The 19,913-nt window shown below is 32.8% G+C and overlaps 1 protein-coding gene across 1 annotated transcript; it reads right to left on the reverse strand.

The window, feature by feature from the left end:
• Window positions 1–15,641: 15,641 nt before the first annotated feature.
• Window positions 15,642–19,235, reverse strand: LOC145612436 (putative serine/threonine-protein kinase PBL11). Its single transcript, XM_081667807.1, has 6 exons — window positions 18,858–19,235; window positions 17,796–18,118; window positions 17,565–17,700; window positions 17,168–17,301; window positions 16,948–17,071; window positions 15,642–16,466 (listed from the first exon to the last, which is right to left on the reverse strand). The coding sequence occupies exons 1-6, from the start codon at window positions 18,985–18,987 to the stop codon at window positions 16,003–16,005; spliced, it is 1,311 nt and encodes a 436-aa protein (XP_081523933.1). The 5' UTR covers window positions 18,988–19,235; the 3' UTR covers window positions 15,642–16,002.
• Between the last annotated feature and the right edge of the window lie 678 nt (window positions 19,236–19,913).

Genomic DNA, 19,913 nt, shown 5'->3' on the forward strand with positions numbered 1-19,913 from the left:
CCAAAGGTCGAAACTAACGAAAATTTCAACTATTTTGGTGTAAAATGTTGCGATGCATACGCAACAACTCTCCTTACATACACAATTACACATGTTAAAAGTTAATGTTTATTATGGATACTTTGAGAAAATAGGTCATCATCATAGTTTTCTCACTAGACCTATATGATATACATAAATTTAATTACATTATAATATCAAAGGTGGCTATTGATAAAACTCAGATAAGTTACAAATAATATATTAAACGGAGGTAGTGGCTTCAATCACTTGTAAAACAATGCATGCATATTCACAACCACACAATCAGACAACTACTCTAAGGCCCTGTTCTTTAGAGCTGCTTTGCTCTGCTCTGCTCTGCTTGCCCCTGCTCTGCCTTGCTCTGCTCTGCTGAAATCTGCTCTGCTTTGCTCTGCTCTGCTGAAATCTGCTCTGCTCTGCTCTGCTCTGGGTTAATATCAATTAATAATATCAATAAACCAATAATTAATAATACTTAATAATTAAAGTACACAATAATTAAAGTACATATTTTAAAATTATAACAATTATAAATTCACAATACAAATTTTTTATTATTTATTAATAATAATGTCTAACAATTTCTAAATACATATTGATTTTTATAATAACACATAATACATGTTTTTTTTGGGATCAATAATACTACATTATTATAATAATAGTGAAAAATAATGATATAAAAAAGAAGATATTTTACTAATTTGTTACCTTTTTTTTATTTAAAGAAAATAAAAAAGTAAATTGAATTAATTAATAATTAAATCTAACACTACCCATAACTATATATTGTGTTTAAGAAAATTGGGAAAAAACCTAAACTAGAGAAGGTCAGCAGCCGTTCGCCATACTCTCAATTCTCCATTGAAGTTGCGCTTCCGAGCTTTATCTCCTCCATTGAAACAACTTTTGAGGTTAGTTTTAATTAATAATCGAAAATCGATTACGCAATCTTGTGTTTAGTTTCATACTTTCGTTGCTTTAATTCTCAGTATTGTCTATTTCGTTGCTTTCGGTTTCTCTTGTTTGATTTAGTGAAAAATATTAATGATTAATAAGTATGTATTGATGTGTTAATCATGCTGAGTAATATATAATCTAAATTTTAATCTTGTTAAAATAAATTTTGTTGGATAACAAAATTGCAATTGTAATGACTTGTTAGAATATGGTTAATTGCTAAATTGGTACTCTGTTTTTGAATAATATAAAGCACTATAGTTTTATTGAAGATTGAACTTACAACGTCGACGAGATTAATAAATTGGTACTCTGTTTTTGAACAATATAAAGCACTATAGTTTTATTGAAGATTGAACTTCGAGTAGCCATTGATCGATCGAGTCGAAAACAATCCCAAATACCCATCTGCTGAATTGCTGATTCACCATGCTTCATTCTGAAACAACGACGAGAAGCAGAGGTTTTTCGTATGTCTTTTGGTGAATTAGTTTGATACTGTGGCTTTCCTTTTAATATGCGGTAATGATGCTGAGGTTAATGTATTAGCTAAATTGTTGATACATTGTTCTTATATATCATTTTCTTGTTTTGTGTAATGTAGAATGGAAGATGAAAACATTAGACAAGCATGCATGATTATTGCATTACAAGAACTCCGCGATTCACTAGAAGACAATCCTGATTCAACTACAATACCACCAAAAAGGCAACCCAGAAGAGAACTAGGGGAAAGTGGAGCGCAATATATACATAGGTTGTTAACAGAAACTCCTACGCAATGTCAAATTCAATTAAGACTTGATCGACACATGTTTGTTCAATTAGTGAACTTGATGATTGAAAGAGATCTACTTCACGACGCTAAATATGTGAAAGTAGCGGAGCAAGTAGGTATATGTCTATATATTTTAGCAAAAGGAGTTTCATATCGTGGTGCTAGCGACAAATTTAAGCATTCTATTTCTACAATATGCAAGTATTTTAACCAAGTGTTAGAAGCGTTGGTTATATTGTCCTTCGATATCATTAGACCACATCGTGACTTATCAGAGGTGCCTCCCGAGGTAGCTAATAATACAAAATATTGGCCTTATTTCAAGGTATAACTTCATTATTTATATTCACTTGATTACATTTCAATGTCGAAAGTGTAGATGTTTATTGAAGAATTAATTATAAATGTCATCATTTGTCAGGATGCTATTGGAGCTTTGGATGGAACTCTTATCGATGCCATTGTAAGTGATACGAATGGTGTGCCATTTCGTGATCGACATGGGAGAAAAAGTTGGAATGTCTTGGCTTGTTGTTCGTTTGACAGAATTTACACATTTATTAATGTCGGTTGGGAAGGAAGTGTTCATGATACAACGGTGTGGAAAGACAGTTTGGGTGATCCAAAATTTAATTTCCCTCATCCACCTCCGGGTAAACTCCGATTCTTCAATTACGTATTAAATATATATTTTCATTTATTATGTGTAAAGTACTCTTAAATATATATATTTCAGGAAAATATTATTTGGCGGACTCGACATATCCAAATACTCTTGGATATATGACGCCATACTTCGGGGGAGTAAGAATACATATGCCTGATTTTAGAATACTGCCACCTAGAGGATTAAAAGAACATTTTAATAAGCTTCATTCATCGCTAAGAATGAAGGTGGAATGTTCATTTGGACAGTTAAAAAAAATGTGGAGGATACTACATAACATGCCACAAGTGTCACAAAAGAGTCAAATGTCAATCATTATAGCCACTTGCACACTACATAATTTTATTCGGATGCATAAGCTTGGCATACCAATCATTCAACATGACGCAAGTATAGGAGTAGCAGATTCAACTATGTATGCACAATGGCGCAAACTTAGTACGGCCAAAGTGCGACATCGTATAGCACGCCGAATTTGGAGGGTTAATCGCTCGAAAAGCGACAATGAAGGTGATGACAATGAATATCAAGATGGCAGTGAAGATGATGAAAATGAAGATCAAAATGACAATGAAGATGATGAAAATGAAGATCATATGGAAGTAGATGGTTAATTCAGCACAATGTTTTAATAATTTGAATATGTAATGATTTGAATATTTTAAACCATTATCGTCTTTTATCTATTCAGTATAAACATATGTTAACGTGGTACACATCTATTTATGTTTTCATTCACCCATCAATTATAATAGTGGTAGTAGTAAAAATAATAATAATAGTAGTAATAATAGTGGTAGTAGTAGTAGTAGTAATAATAATGGTAGTACAATGCGATAATGATAGTAATAGTAGTTAAATTAAATAGTAACAACATTAATAATAATAATAATAATAGTAATAATAATAAAATTAAAAAATAATAATAAAAAAATAAAATTAAAAAAAATTAATAATAATAATAATAATAATAATAATAATAATAATAACAATAATAATAATAATAATAAAATTAATAATAATAGTTGTATTAATATTAATAAAAATAATGCTAAAATCTGCTCTGCTCTGCTGAGATCTGCTCTGCTCTACTTGCCCCTACTCTGCCCTGCTCTGCTCTGCCCAGAAGCTCAAAAGAACAGGGCCTAAGCTGCGAAATGATGCATCCATTTTACTTTTTGGTTAAATCTATACATTTGACTTCTTCGTTAAATTAGATTAGTATTTCTTTCTCTTATTATCTTTATATTAAGGGAAAGGGAACTAGGATATTTCCGAACAAAATTACGTCAATAAATCAAGGGAAGGAAATTAGGTTAGTCCCTAACAAAATTACGACGTCGTTAGATCTTTGTGTACACACGTAAGTCTAGCATGGACTTGGATTTAGCTTGCTGCCTTCTGACTTGATCTTAGAGCTAGAAACCCAAAAAACGTGTTCCCAAAATGTATTGTACGATATGAAATCCAAGTTGGTTGCTCACTTGCTCACAATACGCAATGATACATGGGGTTGTTTATGAAAAATAATTAATTATTATATAATCACCTTTGATTATGCGTAGTGTACATGCATTATAAGACACGAAAAGTGGAAAAAAAGTTGGAAAACAAAAGCTTAAAAAGCTTTTCAAAATATTCCCTTGAAAAGGTGTTAGCTCACATCACGATTTAAGAAAAAAGATTCACGAAAGAAAAGGTATGTTTGCTTCTTAATTAATTGGTCCTTCCATCATATACTTCCTAATTATTCTTAAATAAGAGTTTCATTTGTATAATATACATTTGTAAGTTAAGCTGAATGATTTAAGAAAAGAGTAAGAGTAAAATTTGGCTAATAAAATAATACTTGTATTAGATAGTAAGTGATGGATTGATGGGGAAATGAGAATTATAATTTGAAACAAGATACGTATTGTCATGTTATGAGATGTTTATTCAAGCAATGAAGGGAGCCTAGGCAGTGACGAAGCTAGGAAGATTAAAGCTCGCTATTCAACTATAAAATGTAAAGGGCAAGCCCGTTTTGAATCGTATGAACTATGAAGAGATTAAATTAGGCCCATATATGTAATAAATAACCGGACCCAATTATTTTCTTAAATTTAACACAAAATAAATACACAATAACTTTTTATACTATTTATATTCGAAGTGTGATTTTAATTTTCTGGCTTGGATAATCTCTGCACAAATTCATGACATCTATCTTGAAAATAACAAAATTTTTATCAAATATTTTTGATAGGCCATGATAGAGTATATAACATATTCCTGGGCCTCAACCATCAGCTTAACCTTTTGGTTGAGATGGTCCTCTAACGGGCCATGTAATTAAAAAGATAAATGAATAAGACTATAATATAAAATTCAAAAAGTCAAAATGGTGCAATTTTTTTACAAAATCAAGTGTTTGCTAACCAATTTTCCATACCATGGTCTTTGGTGAAAGACACAATAATAAGCTAATAAGTCAGCAGGTCAACCTTTCTTAATCCCTAAATCTATACTAGATGTCACCTCACAAAGTCACAGCATATAATTACAACTTAACTAAGTTACCCCAAATTCATAACTATAGAAACTTAGAAAGCTAAAGATCAGATCGAGTCAAAGTCTATTAGGGTACATCATTAGTTTTCTAACATAATTAGTTATATAAGTGGCATTGACTGCTTTAGAACTTACTAATGGAGTATAAATCAAGTATAAAGTAAAGCATGCTTTGCCTACACAACCTTTTGTATTGTAATCAACTCTTCAAAATCCCTTTGTTTCATAATGTCGTATTTTGATTGCATGATACTCCGTATGTTCTTATATACGCGTTGAATGAATAAACATATAATGTAAGGAAAAGAAATGTTAATTAGACGAGCATGATACATGTGAGTAGGGTAAATTACTATGTTAATTCAACTACGATGTAGTCATTGTCCTCATTGATCACTAGCTAGGCACTATTAAACATTTATACTTGCATGAGAAAGTTTTTGTTGTAAAAAGGATGGGCATGAATTAATTAAATTAAAGTAGCTAAAGCAACATACACCATAATTATATTTGGGGTCTATATAATTACATACAATATGAGTTTCAAATAAACACTAGTGCACTACAGTTTTAAGAAAAGAAAAACTAGCTTAAGAAACATTCAAAATGTTGGATTCAAATTGATGTATCAACATGGTTGGTATCTCTTAATTTCATTAATGTGATATAACTCCTGTGTATATAACATGAGTCCTACAACGAGCATTAACCCGCCCAATGATCATCCCTACCCTGACTACACCTTAACCCTCACGATTGGATGACAACGCGACCCATGTCTGATAAACTCGCCCAATGATCAACTCTATTCTGACTAGACCTCAACCCCTAAGATTGGATGACAACTCGGCCCATGTCCAACTTTATTCTCACTCTTGAGTAAGTCAATCTCCACTCTCCACATCCTTTAAGAAGAAGTTCCTTATTTCTTGGAGATGACAAACAGAGGAGAGAGAAAAACAGTGAAATGGGGGCAAAAGAGCAATACCCAACAAGAGTGTCTCCCATTGCAGCACCAAGGCAGGGCCCTCTTTAGCGCCGGTGTCTCCGCAATTTGCAATACTTCATACTTGGTGTGTGTGTGTTTTAGTTTTAGTATAGGAAGATGAGTTTTTTTATCTCACCTCATTTTATTCCTCATGCCGGCAAACTATTTGTGAAAATGCGTGAGAGAAAAAACAATTTAACTTTATACAATCCCCTTAATTCCGAAACTTCTTACTTTCAACCCTTCTTCTTTCACTGACATTCTGGGTTGCTGTTCCCAAGATTTACCCTTTTCTTTCTCTCTCCTCCATTTTCACCTGACCCCACTTCACCTTCTTCTTAAAGGTACCCTAATCTTGTTCAGTGTTCAATAATTTCAGTTTTTTCTGTTTTATTGCTTATACTTTGACTATGTTATACAACTAATTTAAGTGGGTTTATATCTTAATGTAGCAATGGTAATGTAGTACTCCATTTGTTTCGAAATAATGGTGAAGATTTTAATTTCAACTTTATTCACAAGCTCCACTTTGACCTTCGGCTTTTATTTAGTCATGTCATGAATTTCGTTCGATATGTTTTTATATACTTGGGATGATGTATGTGTTTTCGAGTATCAATATTTATACCCCGTAATTTTTACCTACATAGTTAATGCTCAAAGTTTGACAGTGTCAAGCATATACCCATTAAGTCGAAATAAAGGGGGTGTTTAGTTGGATTTGTGTTAAACTTTGATGAAAAAAGGGGAAAATGATAAAAAGTTGTGGAACAAGGAGACATGGAAAACTAATTGCTGCTCCACATAGATTATATAATACCTTACACATCATATCAGCTTAAATTATAACTTGTCTACTCCACTATGCCAAATCACCAATGATAGGATGGAGAAATACAGTAGCACTTGTGAGGGCTACGTAAACTATAATGTTTTATTTATTCATAATCGAGTACTCTCTCTGCAGCAATATAAAGAATTTGAACCACTAATGTGACAACTAACGAATTGAAAATGTTGTTATTTTAGTTGGTAATTCGGTATGTAAAAGCAATAGAACATGATCGGATGATCCGGTAGATGGATGGCTTTCATTAGGGTTGGAATTGGTTTGGTATTAGATGGGTGTGGTATATTATATCCCAATATTCCTTGTGTTGAGCTAGAGTATATGTTTGGGTTGATGTCACAATAGAATATATTTTGTTGATCAAGAATCCATGACATAGAAATAAATATGTTCTGTATCTTACTATGTGCAAAATTAAATGTGTCTTACTATTTCTATGTTCATTTTAGAGCATTTCAAGGTTAACATTGATTATGTTGATACATGTTTTGCATCTTATACATGATTTGATGACTAGAATGAACTACAAACATGAAATTATGTGCATATAGTAATAAATGTATTGTTCGAGAAAATGTACTTAAACAATTCATCTCATCATCTTTGATAGATTGATGGATATAAAAACATGGCGACACAAGATAAGAAGCTAATTAAGAAGAAGAAACAAGCTAAGAGTGATTAACCATATTTTGCTGAATTATCTATACTAAAACACACCTTTTATGGAATTTTTAAATATTATGTGATCTGCATGTTAATAATTTGATAGCATAAACAATACATAACTGTTCTTTAACTATAGATACTGACCAATTAAGTAAGAACTACAAAATTAAAATGATGTAGTTCCCTACATAAGCATACATAACTATTGTATTAGCCCTTTTTTGTCTGTTTGATTGCTCAAGAACAAAGCATGAAATAAAAGCAGTTTAAAATAATGAAAGATGGAGGGGTCATTTGTGATTTATTTTTTTGGGTATGTAGAGAATATTTTCAGAAAGCATGCGCAAAAAAAAATTAGCAAAAAAAAAAAAAATTTTGATTTCTATTTGAGTGCAAATCAAGCATGACAAACCCTAAAGTAAGCTTTGCTCCCTCTTGACATCATTCCACTCACCTTCTTCGTTCTTCTTCCCTTCTCATCCCGAGGCGAAACCCGGCCTCACTCTTATATACCTTCTCTCATTTATCTTACTTCTTAGCTCTCACCTCTTCTCTGCTACTACATACATACCATAACATATCCTCTTTATGTCTAATTAAACACTTAATCGTTATATGTTATATTACTTATATATATGTAGTTTAACATGAACTAGATATATTGTTTTTTCATCATCCTATTATTATTTTAGATAGCTTATTCATATTTATGTATGCATAAATTTTCTCTATCTTGTATAATAGGGTAATCACATTACATGTCATGCCGAATATTGATCATATTTGGTAACCTACACATCAAGTAATTTGTTTTCTGTATTTTTCTGGTATGGATGGGAATATATATCTAACAGTTAAGCTTTTCTTTATGAATTTCTAGCGCGTGATTAATTTCATCAACTTTCAATGATGATAGTTGAATATTCTGTTAATATGGCGCACATGTTTCTGTTCCTTTATGTTGATTTGATCTTTATACCTACTCTTTTTTCCTAATCCACCAAATTTATGTACTGTAGAATGTAGCTCCATATTATGTCATCAAGTTTATTTTTCCATAAGTGATAGTTTTGCCTCTTTTTAAGTGGTGTATGGGACCATTTTTCCTCTTTTTATTTCCCTTTCAAAAGGCTTAACTTTTTTGTTGATCAACCTTTTTAGTCAGCTTGTAGTTTGGACTCATTATTACAAGAATGTTTGAATTGAACACCATGATTATTTGAACTGAACTTTGTGGATCATGTAATTGATTGATTGGTTTAGGAGCCAAAGAGAGGAAGCGATATTGGTGAGGTTCAATCCGAAGACGGATCTTACAGGAACTAGAAGTGTAAGATACGATCTCAGATTGAGCCGCGCCAATATCACTTTCTCCACCATTCAGCTTTAGTTTTCTTCCTCTATCAATGTTCTCTGACTGCTTTTATGGATACCCTTTTGTTAAAATTATAATCATATGTTTTGTGCATGATCTGTTATAAAGTTGCATAATTTTTCTCCTTTTACTGCATAATTAGTTATAATAATTTCACTTTCCAAAGAATGAAATCTTACCTGTAATTTTTTGTCAGGTTGAAAGTTAAACATCTATGCATCAGCCTAGAAGGTTTTGCCTAGCGTTATGGTCATGTCAATTCTATAAGCATATATGTATCAAGGTGACTCATTTCTTCCTTTTTAATTTCAAATCATGACTGCTCTTTTAGCTATCATGTTCCGCGTTTATCATGAGCAAGGGCAAAGCTATCTGAACCTCCCAGATGACCCTGCTCGATCAGCAGGATCAATGACGATTTGTTGTTGCTGTTGTTGTTTTTGCAGCTGCTGTTCGTTATTGGACTGTACTATTTTTCTACTGGGAGATCATTGTAACAACTATGATTTTGTTTCCATCTGTTATCTTTGGTCATGTTTTCTGTTTGCATAGGATGATTTTTACGAAAATTTGTTGGTAAACAAGTGTATATATATGACAATTGTTTAAGTGATTGTCAATTGTATATCTTGCATATATATAGCTTTCATTGGTCACATCTTGGATTGACTCATTGTCGCATTGGAATGAAGTTGGATACAATGCTACATATTAAAGGTATTGGTAATTAATGAATAGTTTAATTTCCATGTATACTTCTCATGATGAATATGTGTAACCCAAATGTCTTCGATGTAATTGCAAGTTTATTTCATCTAAATTAGGGCTAGCTAGCGATTGATTAGCCATCCGGCCTGTACACAGCTCCAATGGGTTCTGAAATTTATGCTCACCCTTAGTAAATAGTAATAGGTTAAAGACATAAACGTACTCTTAGCTTTGCTCCGATTTAATGTATCACAATAAGCTCCATTCATTTCTATTCTTTTGTGTTAGCTTTAATCTATGGCCCCTAGTTAGGCTTATACATGGATATGATTATAGCTTCAAAGAGTTGGCTTATACAAGTACATAGGAGGAAGTAATTGTAATTTCTAGTGCAAGGATGTTGAATTTTAGTTTCATGGTCATTTGCTTCTAGAATATTTATCTACTTCCCCTCAATTTTCATTTGCAAAAGTATATATGCCCAAGCCCAATTAGTTAGGGAACTAAGAAGGAAAATGTCCACAATAGCCTTACTGAGATACTATTTTGACTTAGGTTAAGTGAACAATGGACATGTTGCCCTCGATTAGTTGCCTAACTGTTAAGCAAGCTAGACTCTCTCCTTTCCCTTAGGCAATTCTTTCTACGACGTATCTAGATCATCATTTTCATGCATTATCTTCATAGCCTAGGTGAATTATACAAGAACAACATGTGATTATTCAATTTTGAAGAATGTTTAAGAGCAAGGATACAAGTCTTAAGTTGGTAAGTGGTTTTCTAACTTTTACACTAGCAATCCAGAACAGTATGAAGTAAAATAACAATCTCCCAAGTACGTAGATCTTCTCAAATATACAAGTAGCTTTTTCTCACTTATGATTGTGTACTTGTACTTTTTTATAGCCTGATGAAAGCCTATGCTATGCATATCAGCATGGTTTACTGTCACACTATGACAAACACTAAAAGTTGATATTTTATTTTATGTACTTGAAACGTTTGTAGATAATTATTATTAGATATAATTACTTACCTCATTTTATTAATTATATAGTGTTGCTAATCAGTTAATATGTTATTTATTAGTGTGAAATGACTGATGGTTGTAGCATTAAGTATCAAGAGTCAACTAAAAACGACCTCTATTGCAAGTGTAAGGTTGGTTATAGATTCCAATCCCTACCTAGGCAAAATCCTCTATAAAGCCATTGAGTAATTGAGGTAATGTTGAATTTCCCATTGTTAGGATACCCCACTTTCTCATAGTGAGAAACGAAATTTGTTTCTCACGGGGCATTTTCTTGAATAAATCAACAATTTTTTCAAAGTTGTTGATTTATTCACGAAAATGCCCCTATGAGAAATAAATTTCATTTCTCAATATGAGAAACAGGGAATTTCCCGTTGTCATTTGGCTGTTTCATCCTGTAAGGCATTCAAATGTCACTATGCAACAATCAATGAGTTTGCCCTTGATGTTTTGTTATTATCTTACCAATGTTGTTGGTTGCTTCCACTTTATTTACTGCTTTCATTTTGTGCATTGGCCTTTCGTTCCAGCATTAGGCGCGACATCCACCATAGAGCAACGGTACGGTGGAGCTTGCTCATGTTGGTGACCAATCTGACGATATCCATGGATCTACCGCCACTTTCACAAGTAAGACATATATAGTTTGGTAACCTTAGTCATTATTACTACTGCCCTCAGTTTACAATTAAGTATGAAGGAAAACCCTATCATTATGGATTCATGTAATGTATATAATGTTTGCTGCCAAATGTATTAACAAGCCAATTCAGTGAGACAGTGACTCCACATAAACGGATATAGTACACATTCAACTCGGCACTTCACTAGGCTTCTGCTTGTGACGAGACGACTGTTCTAACCTTTGTGTATCCCTAAAAAATAAAGGTTCAAATGTACGCAGTTTTTACTGTGCGATCCATGATGCAATGGCGACCTATCAGTTGATGGCCACAATATCTGCACGCAATTCATGTAAAGTTACTGGCTGAAGCTTAGTGTTTTTGACAATCTTTTTGTATGTACTCGTAATATTTTGTGGGAATGCGGTTGTTGGAACACCATGCAAGTTCTACAGCAAGTTCACTTGAATTTTCAAGACTGATTACTATAATCTAGTGGTTGTGTGCTAGCATAACAACTGAAATTGTATATGTACATATATACGGTCAATTAAGATGTTACATAACTCAAGCGATCAGAGTTCTTAGATTTGTAAGAGCATGTACTTTTAACAATGTATCAACTTAATATGTTGTTTTACTACTACACAATTAAATGTATCAATGGTTAAACTTATCAATGGTTAAACTTGTTTTTTTTTTTTAAAAAAAAGATCGCAAAAGTTAAATGGTTCAAACACTCAAATTGTTGAATCCCATTGTAGCCCACTTATGAGTGTCCCACATTGGAGAAAGAGGAGAGGTGGTTCCACTTTATAAGGTAGAGGGGTAACTCCTACTATTGCCAATTGGTTTTAGTATGGAAGCTCCAAAGCCTTATTTGTGGACCTAACCCTCCTCCTCCTTGTTTGGGTTGCTCAGACCCATTTCATATTGTTTCGAAATTTATCACAAATACATATTTTGAGCATCATATATGCTCATAATATTCCTCGCACACTAATTGAGAGTTTTGTTGTCTCATGCATCCGCAGAGTTACCTATAATATGCATACAACGGTGCAACTAAGTATTGTGCCAGACCCAGTTAGTATCCTATATTAACAAAATATGTTAAAACAAATTCTCTCATCTTTTTCTTCCAAACACAAGCACAATAGCACACCATACTTCTTCTTTCTTCATGAATGCCACCAACAGCCTCCTTGCGTAAATTATTACTCCCTCCGTTCCCTAATGTTTTTTACGTTTGGAATTATGCGCGGTAATTAAGAAATTGTGTAAAGTTGAGGTATATTGGAATATTTCAATGATTGAAAGTACAAATTTATTGAAAAATACAATGTTGAGCATGTGGGGTGGAGAAATTAGAGGAGAGAGGAGAGAGAAAGTAATAATAAGTGTTGAAAAACTATTAAAATAGTACAAAAAGTACAATAGCACATGAAAAAGTAAGGAGTTTTGAGTAAAAAAATTGTAAAACAAGGGTAATTTAGTCCAAAATTTATGACCAAAATAGGAAAGATACTAAATGTAAAGAATAAAAATAAACACCCTAAATGAAAACGTAAAAAACATTTAGAAACGGAGGGGGTAGAAGAAAAAAAAAAGTGAACATTGATAGTTCAAAATTATGTGAAAGAGTTTTGCTAGTAAATATGTCAGTCAAAGATGGATTAATTTAACCATCAAGCCCACAACTTCCTTAAATCAGCACGCTTGTACCTCTTTGTGGGCTGGTCCATATAGATTATGGACTATGCTTGATCGGCCCACCTAGCCTAGATCTTCTTCAGATCCAAACCAAATACTCCATACATTTTTTTTTTTTTTTTTGAAACCATAATACTCCATACATTTTTGAAAAATAATTTTTGTAATAAAATTTGTTTTAGTGATTTTTATAAGTGCACAAATTCTTACACGTGGCCAACTACATCTTTTGTTGATGCCCTTGATGGCATCTACCAAAAAAAAAAAAAAAAAAAAAAATACATTGGATAAAAACTAAAACTCTGGAATATGAGTTTAAGTTAGAATTTCAAAATGGCTTGATGATGCCCTGAAATAGTGGGTTTGGAAAAATATTTTTTGGACCAATTTTGTGACTGGCTCGGAGCTTTAGGCTTGAGATGGGCCAAAATATTTCTAAGTTTGGCCCGTCCCATGATCCAACCTACTCAAGGACGGTCCTAACTGACATTAATAAAGAAACGGGGGGAGTATTATTTGTACATATTGGTAATAAATATAGTCAAAGTTAATATATGAATTGTACGGAAGTAAAGATATTGAATAAAATACTATTAATATCTTTAATTATTTTACTCAAAAAAAATGTCTTTAATTATAGTTATTAAAATACATTATACGGAGTATATTGATATTTTAAAAGCACTTTGTATACATTTAGAGACTAAATCAACAAATTTGTACTTGATAACATTTGTTTTTACTATAAAAAAAGTTACAAGTATTTGATTTACCACAATGCAAATTTTGTAATAATAACTTATTTTACTTTATATTTTGCTAATAGACAATAAGATGTATCAATGATTTAACTGATTATGCATTGACATATGTGTCCGTCACAATTACATTTATTTTAGTTTATGATAAGATTTATATCGGAATGAAATTAAACGAGAATAGACGAAGTAGTTCAACAATTGAAGAAGAGTAAATTAGGGGGAGGAAAGTAATCAAAGAAAAACTTTTGGTAGAAAAGTGAAAGACTCGCTTAGAAAAAGGTTCAAACATCATAATCAACTTCACCAGCATAATGTTCAAGTTTGTCACTTTTACCACGACAAACTGATTGGCAAAATTTATCTTTTTTTAGCACAAAAAAATCCTCCTTTTTTTTCTTCTTGTCCTTTATATTCCATTGTTGAATAATTTCTTGTTTTTTTTCGTTGAGTGAACAGGTTAAATAGGTCCTAATTTTCAAAAGTAAATTATAATATTATTCCTCCGTTTTATTTTAGTTAACGTACGAGTATTTCTTTTAGAAACATTTGTCAATGCATACTTTCAATCATTGGTATCACTAAATACTTGTAATAAAAATTAAAAAGTTCGAGACGTAATTATATATATTTTTTTCTTAAACATATGTGAACATGCCTTAATTTAAAACGTATCAACTAAAAATAATTGGAGAAAATATATATATTCGGTAAAACATGATGTTACAAGCTTAAGATATAGATTCTAGAGGCATATATTATATAATGTGTGACATCAATTTGGACCAAACAGCAAAAAGGATACTCTTTAGATTAATTATAAAAACATTATAATATATATATGCACCACATAAAGATAAAGTTGAGTGCTACTGATTTTGTTATATTCCTATAGACTAAAAACTAAAAAGCATATAGTATAATACAACTGCATGAAAGAAAATAAAAATTGTAACTTTATATAGTGCTTTTAATATCTTTGATCAAAGTATATGTGCTTATTAACATGCTTAATAAGCGCATGCATGCTTTGATTTGGTGTGTTTCTCACTCCTTATGAACACATTCCAATCAAATTTAGACCATGCGCCTGTTCTTTCACTAATCACTATTATACGCTTTACTAAACTTATTATAGACATGAATAACTTATGGCCCGTACTCTTCAGCTTGATTTCAGTTCAGTTTAACTCAGTTCAGTCGAGCTTAGTTCCTAATTTCCTTCTCTTATAAACAGTTAAGTTTAGTTTAGTTCAGCTCACCTCAGTTCAGTTTATCAACAGACCCTTGATTAAGGATGGGGATGGAGTATTATACATAAAACGCAAGCATCGTGCCTAGGGTTACGGTGTCTCGTGATTCAAAATCAGTGTGTGTAAGACATATATCAATGCGATATATTATGGCACGTACCCTTGTAGTACACACGACTTTACTTGTTAGCAGGTTTGGTGTACTAAACATAAGCAAGTGTTAGCTTATTGGTAAGAAAAAGTTTCTTACCTACCAAGTTATGGTACTTAGAGGTAGAGATTTTCTTACCCTTCCCCCTACTCTCAAATATCTGGCTCGCAATTAGTGAACTAAAAACACCATGAGGTTTGTGATAGAGTATAACACATATTCTTGGACCTCAATCATCAGTTTAACCTTTTGGTTGAGTTAATCCTCTAACAGTTTGGTCAAGGTCAACCTTACCATTGTAGAATATAGTGGTTGAAAAGTCCACATATACTTTTTTTTATAATGTTTTATCAGATATCTAACGTTATGCTTTGCTTTTCTTCAATTCTTATCATAATAATTTTTGAACTCTTATTATCCTCAATGAGGTAAGGATAAAATAGTTTTGTAGTTTTGGTGTATGTTCTTTATGAAAATGGGCAATTTTGGTGAGATGAGCACACGATGGTTTAGACCTTCCCAAAAGGGAGAAATAAGCTCCAAGAACAATCATAAGATCTTGATCACATACTTCGTATTAAGTAACCCAGCAAAATGGTCATCCCCAAGCTCAATCGAAACAAGCTAGCTAGCACACTAAATCAAAGCGATTCTTAGATCGCAATTAAAAGATGCTACAATTACATCTATGTATTTCAATAACTATAATGCAGGCTAAAAAAATTTGGGGGGGGGGGGGGGGGGGGGAGGATCTATGAAGCCATCATTAGACGTGATCAACTCCATTGTGATTCCTCCTATTACAACAATCTCAAGCTTTTGGAGAATCTCCCAATAACACAATTGTTCGAGCTGATGGAACAACTCGAAGAAAAAATATTTGATCATATTCCAATGAATTAGCAAGGGCGGTGCTTACCAGAATTCAAGGGAGAGTCCCTAATATTTCTAATCTGAAGTGGGTGGGAGGACATATTAAGGACATGTCCATCAGATTTCTTCCTTCGTCTTCCTGGTTGAGATAGTCGTGATTGATATGATATGATGGCCATGTCGTTGAGGTCTAGCAATGGGATGAGGACCTTGACAATTTCATCCATTGAAGGACGGGATTTAGGGTCTCGGTTAAGGCAGCTATAAGACAACTGAGAGACCTTTTGCACACCTTTAATAGAATAGTTCAACTCCAAACGAGGATCAACTATTTGATATAGCTTCCTCTTGTCAGTTAGATATGGTCTAGCCCAAGTCACAAGATTCTGCTCACCACTAGGGCGTTTCTTGTCCATTGATCTCCTCCCGGTTAGGATCTCAAGTAGCACTACACCAAAGCTGTAAACGTCGCTCTTAGATGTCAAATGCCCTAAACAGAGAAATGAAAGCAAATTAGGATATAAACCTTGGTCCCTACTTTAATTCTTGTGCTCTTTTTTGTTTTTTCCCCTCATTTTAGGTTATAAAACTAGTAAATTACAAGAAATGCATACAAGGGTATGTCAGTTGCTGAGTCCTGTGTATCTATGAGCTAATTAGTCTATTGCTTTTAAGTTTTAACTGCGTTGAACCCTACTAGGTAGACCGTAGACATACAACTAATGGCTTAAACCCTTAAAACAATCCAAAGTCATTTGTAAACTTTTATACAAGGCAACTCTTAATTCCGGTGAACTCAAAGATTAGCAATTTGTATTCAATGTTACATGTATCTGTCGTTGTTAAGATGATCAATGCAGCATTACATATCAATTCAAATAGCAATGCAAAATACTTGAAAGTTAAGATACAAATGCAATAAAAAAACTAAATCAATCTATGAGCATTATCTCTGGTTATAGTATGTGTACCTGTCATCACGTATTCTGGTGCAGCATAACCATAAGTTCCCACCACTCTTGTAGAAACATGGGTGTTATCCCCCTGAGGCCCTGCTTTAGCAAGACCAAAATCTGAAAGCTTTGCATTGAACTCCTATAGAATGTAAAACTTTGAAGTTAGTGCTGTAGTGGTATGTATAGATCAACAGAGAAAATCAAGTTAATTTCTTAACAAAGTACAATACAATACCGTATCAAGCAAAATATTTGAGGTCTTAAAATCTCTATAAATGACAGGCTCCCCATTCCCATGAAGAAACGCCAATCCTTTAGCCGCACCAAGGGCTATCTTCATTCGACAGGGCCACGACAGAGGCATAGTTCCTTCAAAGAATGATAAATGCATAAACTATTAGATAAGTCAACCTATTAGTTAAGCAACTTCAGTTCAAATTTTAATTTAAAATACTAAGAACATACTATAATACAAGAAAGGTCAAAATCATGTTAGAATAACCTTAAAGTCAGCAGCAATTCAGCTAACAAGGTCAATTTACTCAACAAACACAAGGACATGACAATTGACATCCTAACAAAATTGCCTAATAATCATGTGTAAAACACCCAATAATTGAGAGAAAACATACTTCGAAAGAGATGGTTTTCGAGACTTCCACGAGTCATAAACTCGTACACAAGAAGTCTCTGATCATCCTCGCTACAATACCCAATAAGCTTAACAAGATTTGGATGATGGAGTTGCCCAAGAAAGTCAACTTCAGCCTACAATCAACATCAAACATACTGAATTAAGCACACTGCATAATACAAATCACTTTCAAAATGCACCCAACAAACCTCATTAAATCAACACTAACCACCCATTCTCTATGTCCTTGTAAACCATCAGGCTTCAGACTTTTGACAGCAACAGTAATCCCGGTCCCCGGTTTAGCAGGTGATGTGCTATTCTCTTCTATCCACCCCTTAAATACAAACCCGAAACCGCCCTCCCCAAGTATGCTATCAGGCCTAAAGTTCCCGGTGGCGGATTTTAGTTCCTGAAATGTAAACTGCAGGAGTTGGGGAGGGGGTTTGGTCTCTGAAGGTGGTGGATCAGGAGGCTCAATAGGAAGTTGAACATCATCATTTGGTACACACATTTCCCTATTACTAGCATTCAAATACCTGGTTTCAGCAGCTGCAATTCACAGTCACAGAAAAATTAAAAACAACTCTCAAACTACATTTTCATCAGATAATCATATACACTGCATTTATTGATAATCAAGGCAAAAATAAATGAAATTGATATTTCTACTTCAGTACAAAGATATCCAATTTCTTAAACTAGCAGAAAATGACTCACAAGACAGTAAATTTCACCATCATAATCATATCATATAATATGCATTTATTAAAAATCAGGCCAAAAAAGAAGTAAAATTGATCATTCTACTTCAGTACAAGATTACCCAATTTCAAAAAATAACTACAAATGACCCAAAGATAGTAAATTTAGGAATTTCCATAAATTGCACATAAATACAGTTATACTTTTATAAAGGGTGAAAATTGACACACCCCATTTCAAGACTACCACTTTAAACTAAATTCTGACTAATTTTGGGTATAAATTTTGGATCTTTTTTAATTTAAGCAGTTTGATGATCAAAATTGAGCAAAAACACTCAATCAAAAGAAAAGGGTAGTAAATTCTTCCCATGTTTAGAAATTTTGGAAAAAAAAAAAGTAATAAGAATATTAAGAAGAAGAAAGACAACAACTTTGCACAGAATTAAAGCAACTTCAAAAACCCAGAAACAGGAATATACCCAGAAATTCAATAAACCCAGTGATCATCAAAACACCCCAGAAAAATTTATTAAAAAATAAACACAATTAAGAAATTAATCCAAAAAAAAAAAAAAAAAAAAGACCTGCATCATAAACAAGGCTAGAACGAGGGATGGAATTAGCAGAGTTTTTCGAATTAGGAGAAGGTTTGCAAGAACTTGTAACATTTCTGCGCAAAACTGCCCAGCAACCACACTTCTTCTTCTTCTCCATTTTTATGCTTTAAATTAAATTCTTTTACTCTTTATTTTTTGGAGAATTTTTGGTCTGAAAAATTCTAATTGGATGTGACTTTCATGGGGTAGTTATGTATCAGTAAAATTGCAGGGGAAGAAAGAGGAGAGAGAAATAGAAAAAAGAGGGAAAAGGGAGTAATTGTATGAGAAAGAGAGATTAAAAAATGAAGGAAAAAAAAAAGAAGTTGTTGTTGTTTGTTGGTGTTGGAGATTGCAGGGTATCATCAATCATCACCATCAATCCATCATCACTTCATTTTGTTACTAAAACTTTATTTTAAAAGTGGGTTTAAAATATAGTGTGGGAGGTTATCGGAGATAAACTAGTTTTAAGCCCGTGTAATGATACGAGTATATGTAATACCAAGTATAAAAATATTACCATTATTTTTATACAGAAAATAAAGAGAGAGATGATATGTGATATGCAAATATTCCTAATATTGGTATAAATATTGTTTGCTTGAATTTTTGTTTTTATACGAGAAAATGGAAATGAAAAAATGAAAAAATATTGCTCGTTTAAGATATAAATAGGGAAGAAAAAAAACTAGTTAGGTAAAAATTAGAACATATTATGGTATAAATTGGTAGGATTGGTGCTCAACTGCTTAATAATTAATTATTAAGAAAGAGTAGTTCATATTATTGACAATTTGACATATTGAGTCATGCCTGGTATCGTGCTTTCACACCGATAATCTTGTCAATACGATGCAAAAACCTCTTCTTGTTGTGGAACCATATGAGACATACGAAGGACTTGTATATGATAACTTGAGTGGTCAAACCTGCATACCCCGTAGTCTCGTACCTTTGGTATAAAGCTAGCCAACTTTAGTAAACCCTTGTAATGAAGCCAATGGGACTAAACCCCTATGCCTCATCTTTTTACTTACAATC

This window comes from Chenopodium album, chromosome 24 (genome assembly GCF_948465745.1).
Source record: "Chenopodium album chromosome 24, dcCheAlbu1.1, whole genome shotgun sequence".
Lineage (NCBI taxonomy): Eukaryota > Viridiplantae > Streptophyta > Magnoliopsida > Caryophyllales > Amaranthaceae > Chenopodium > Chenopodium album.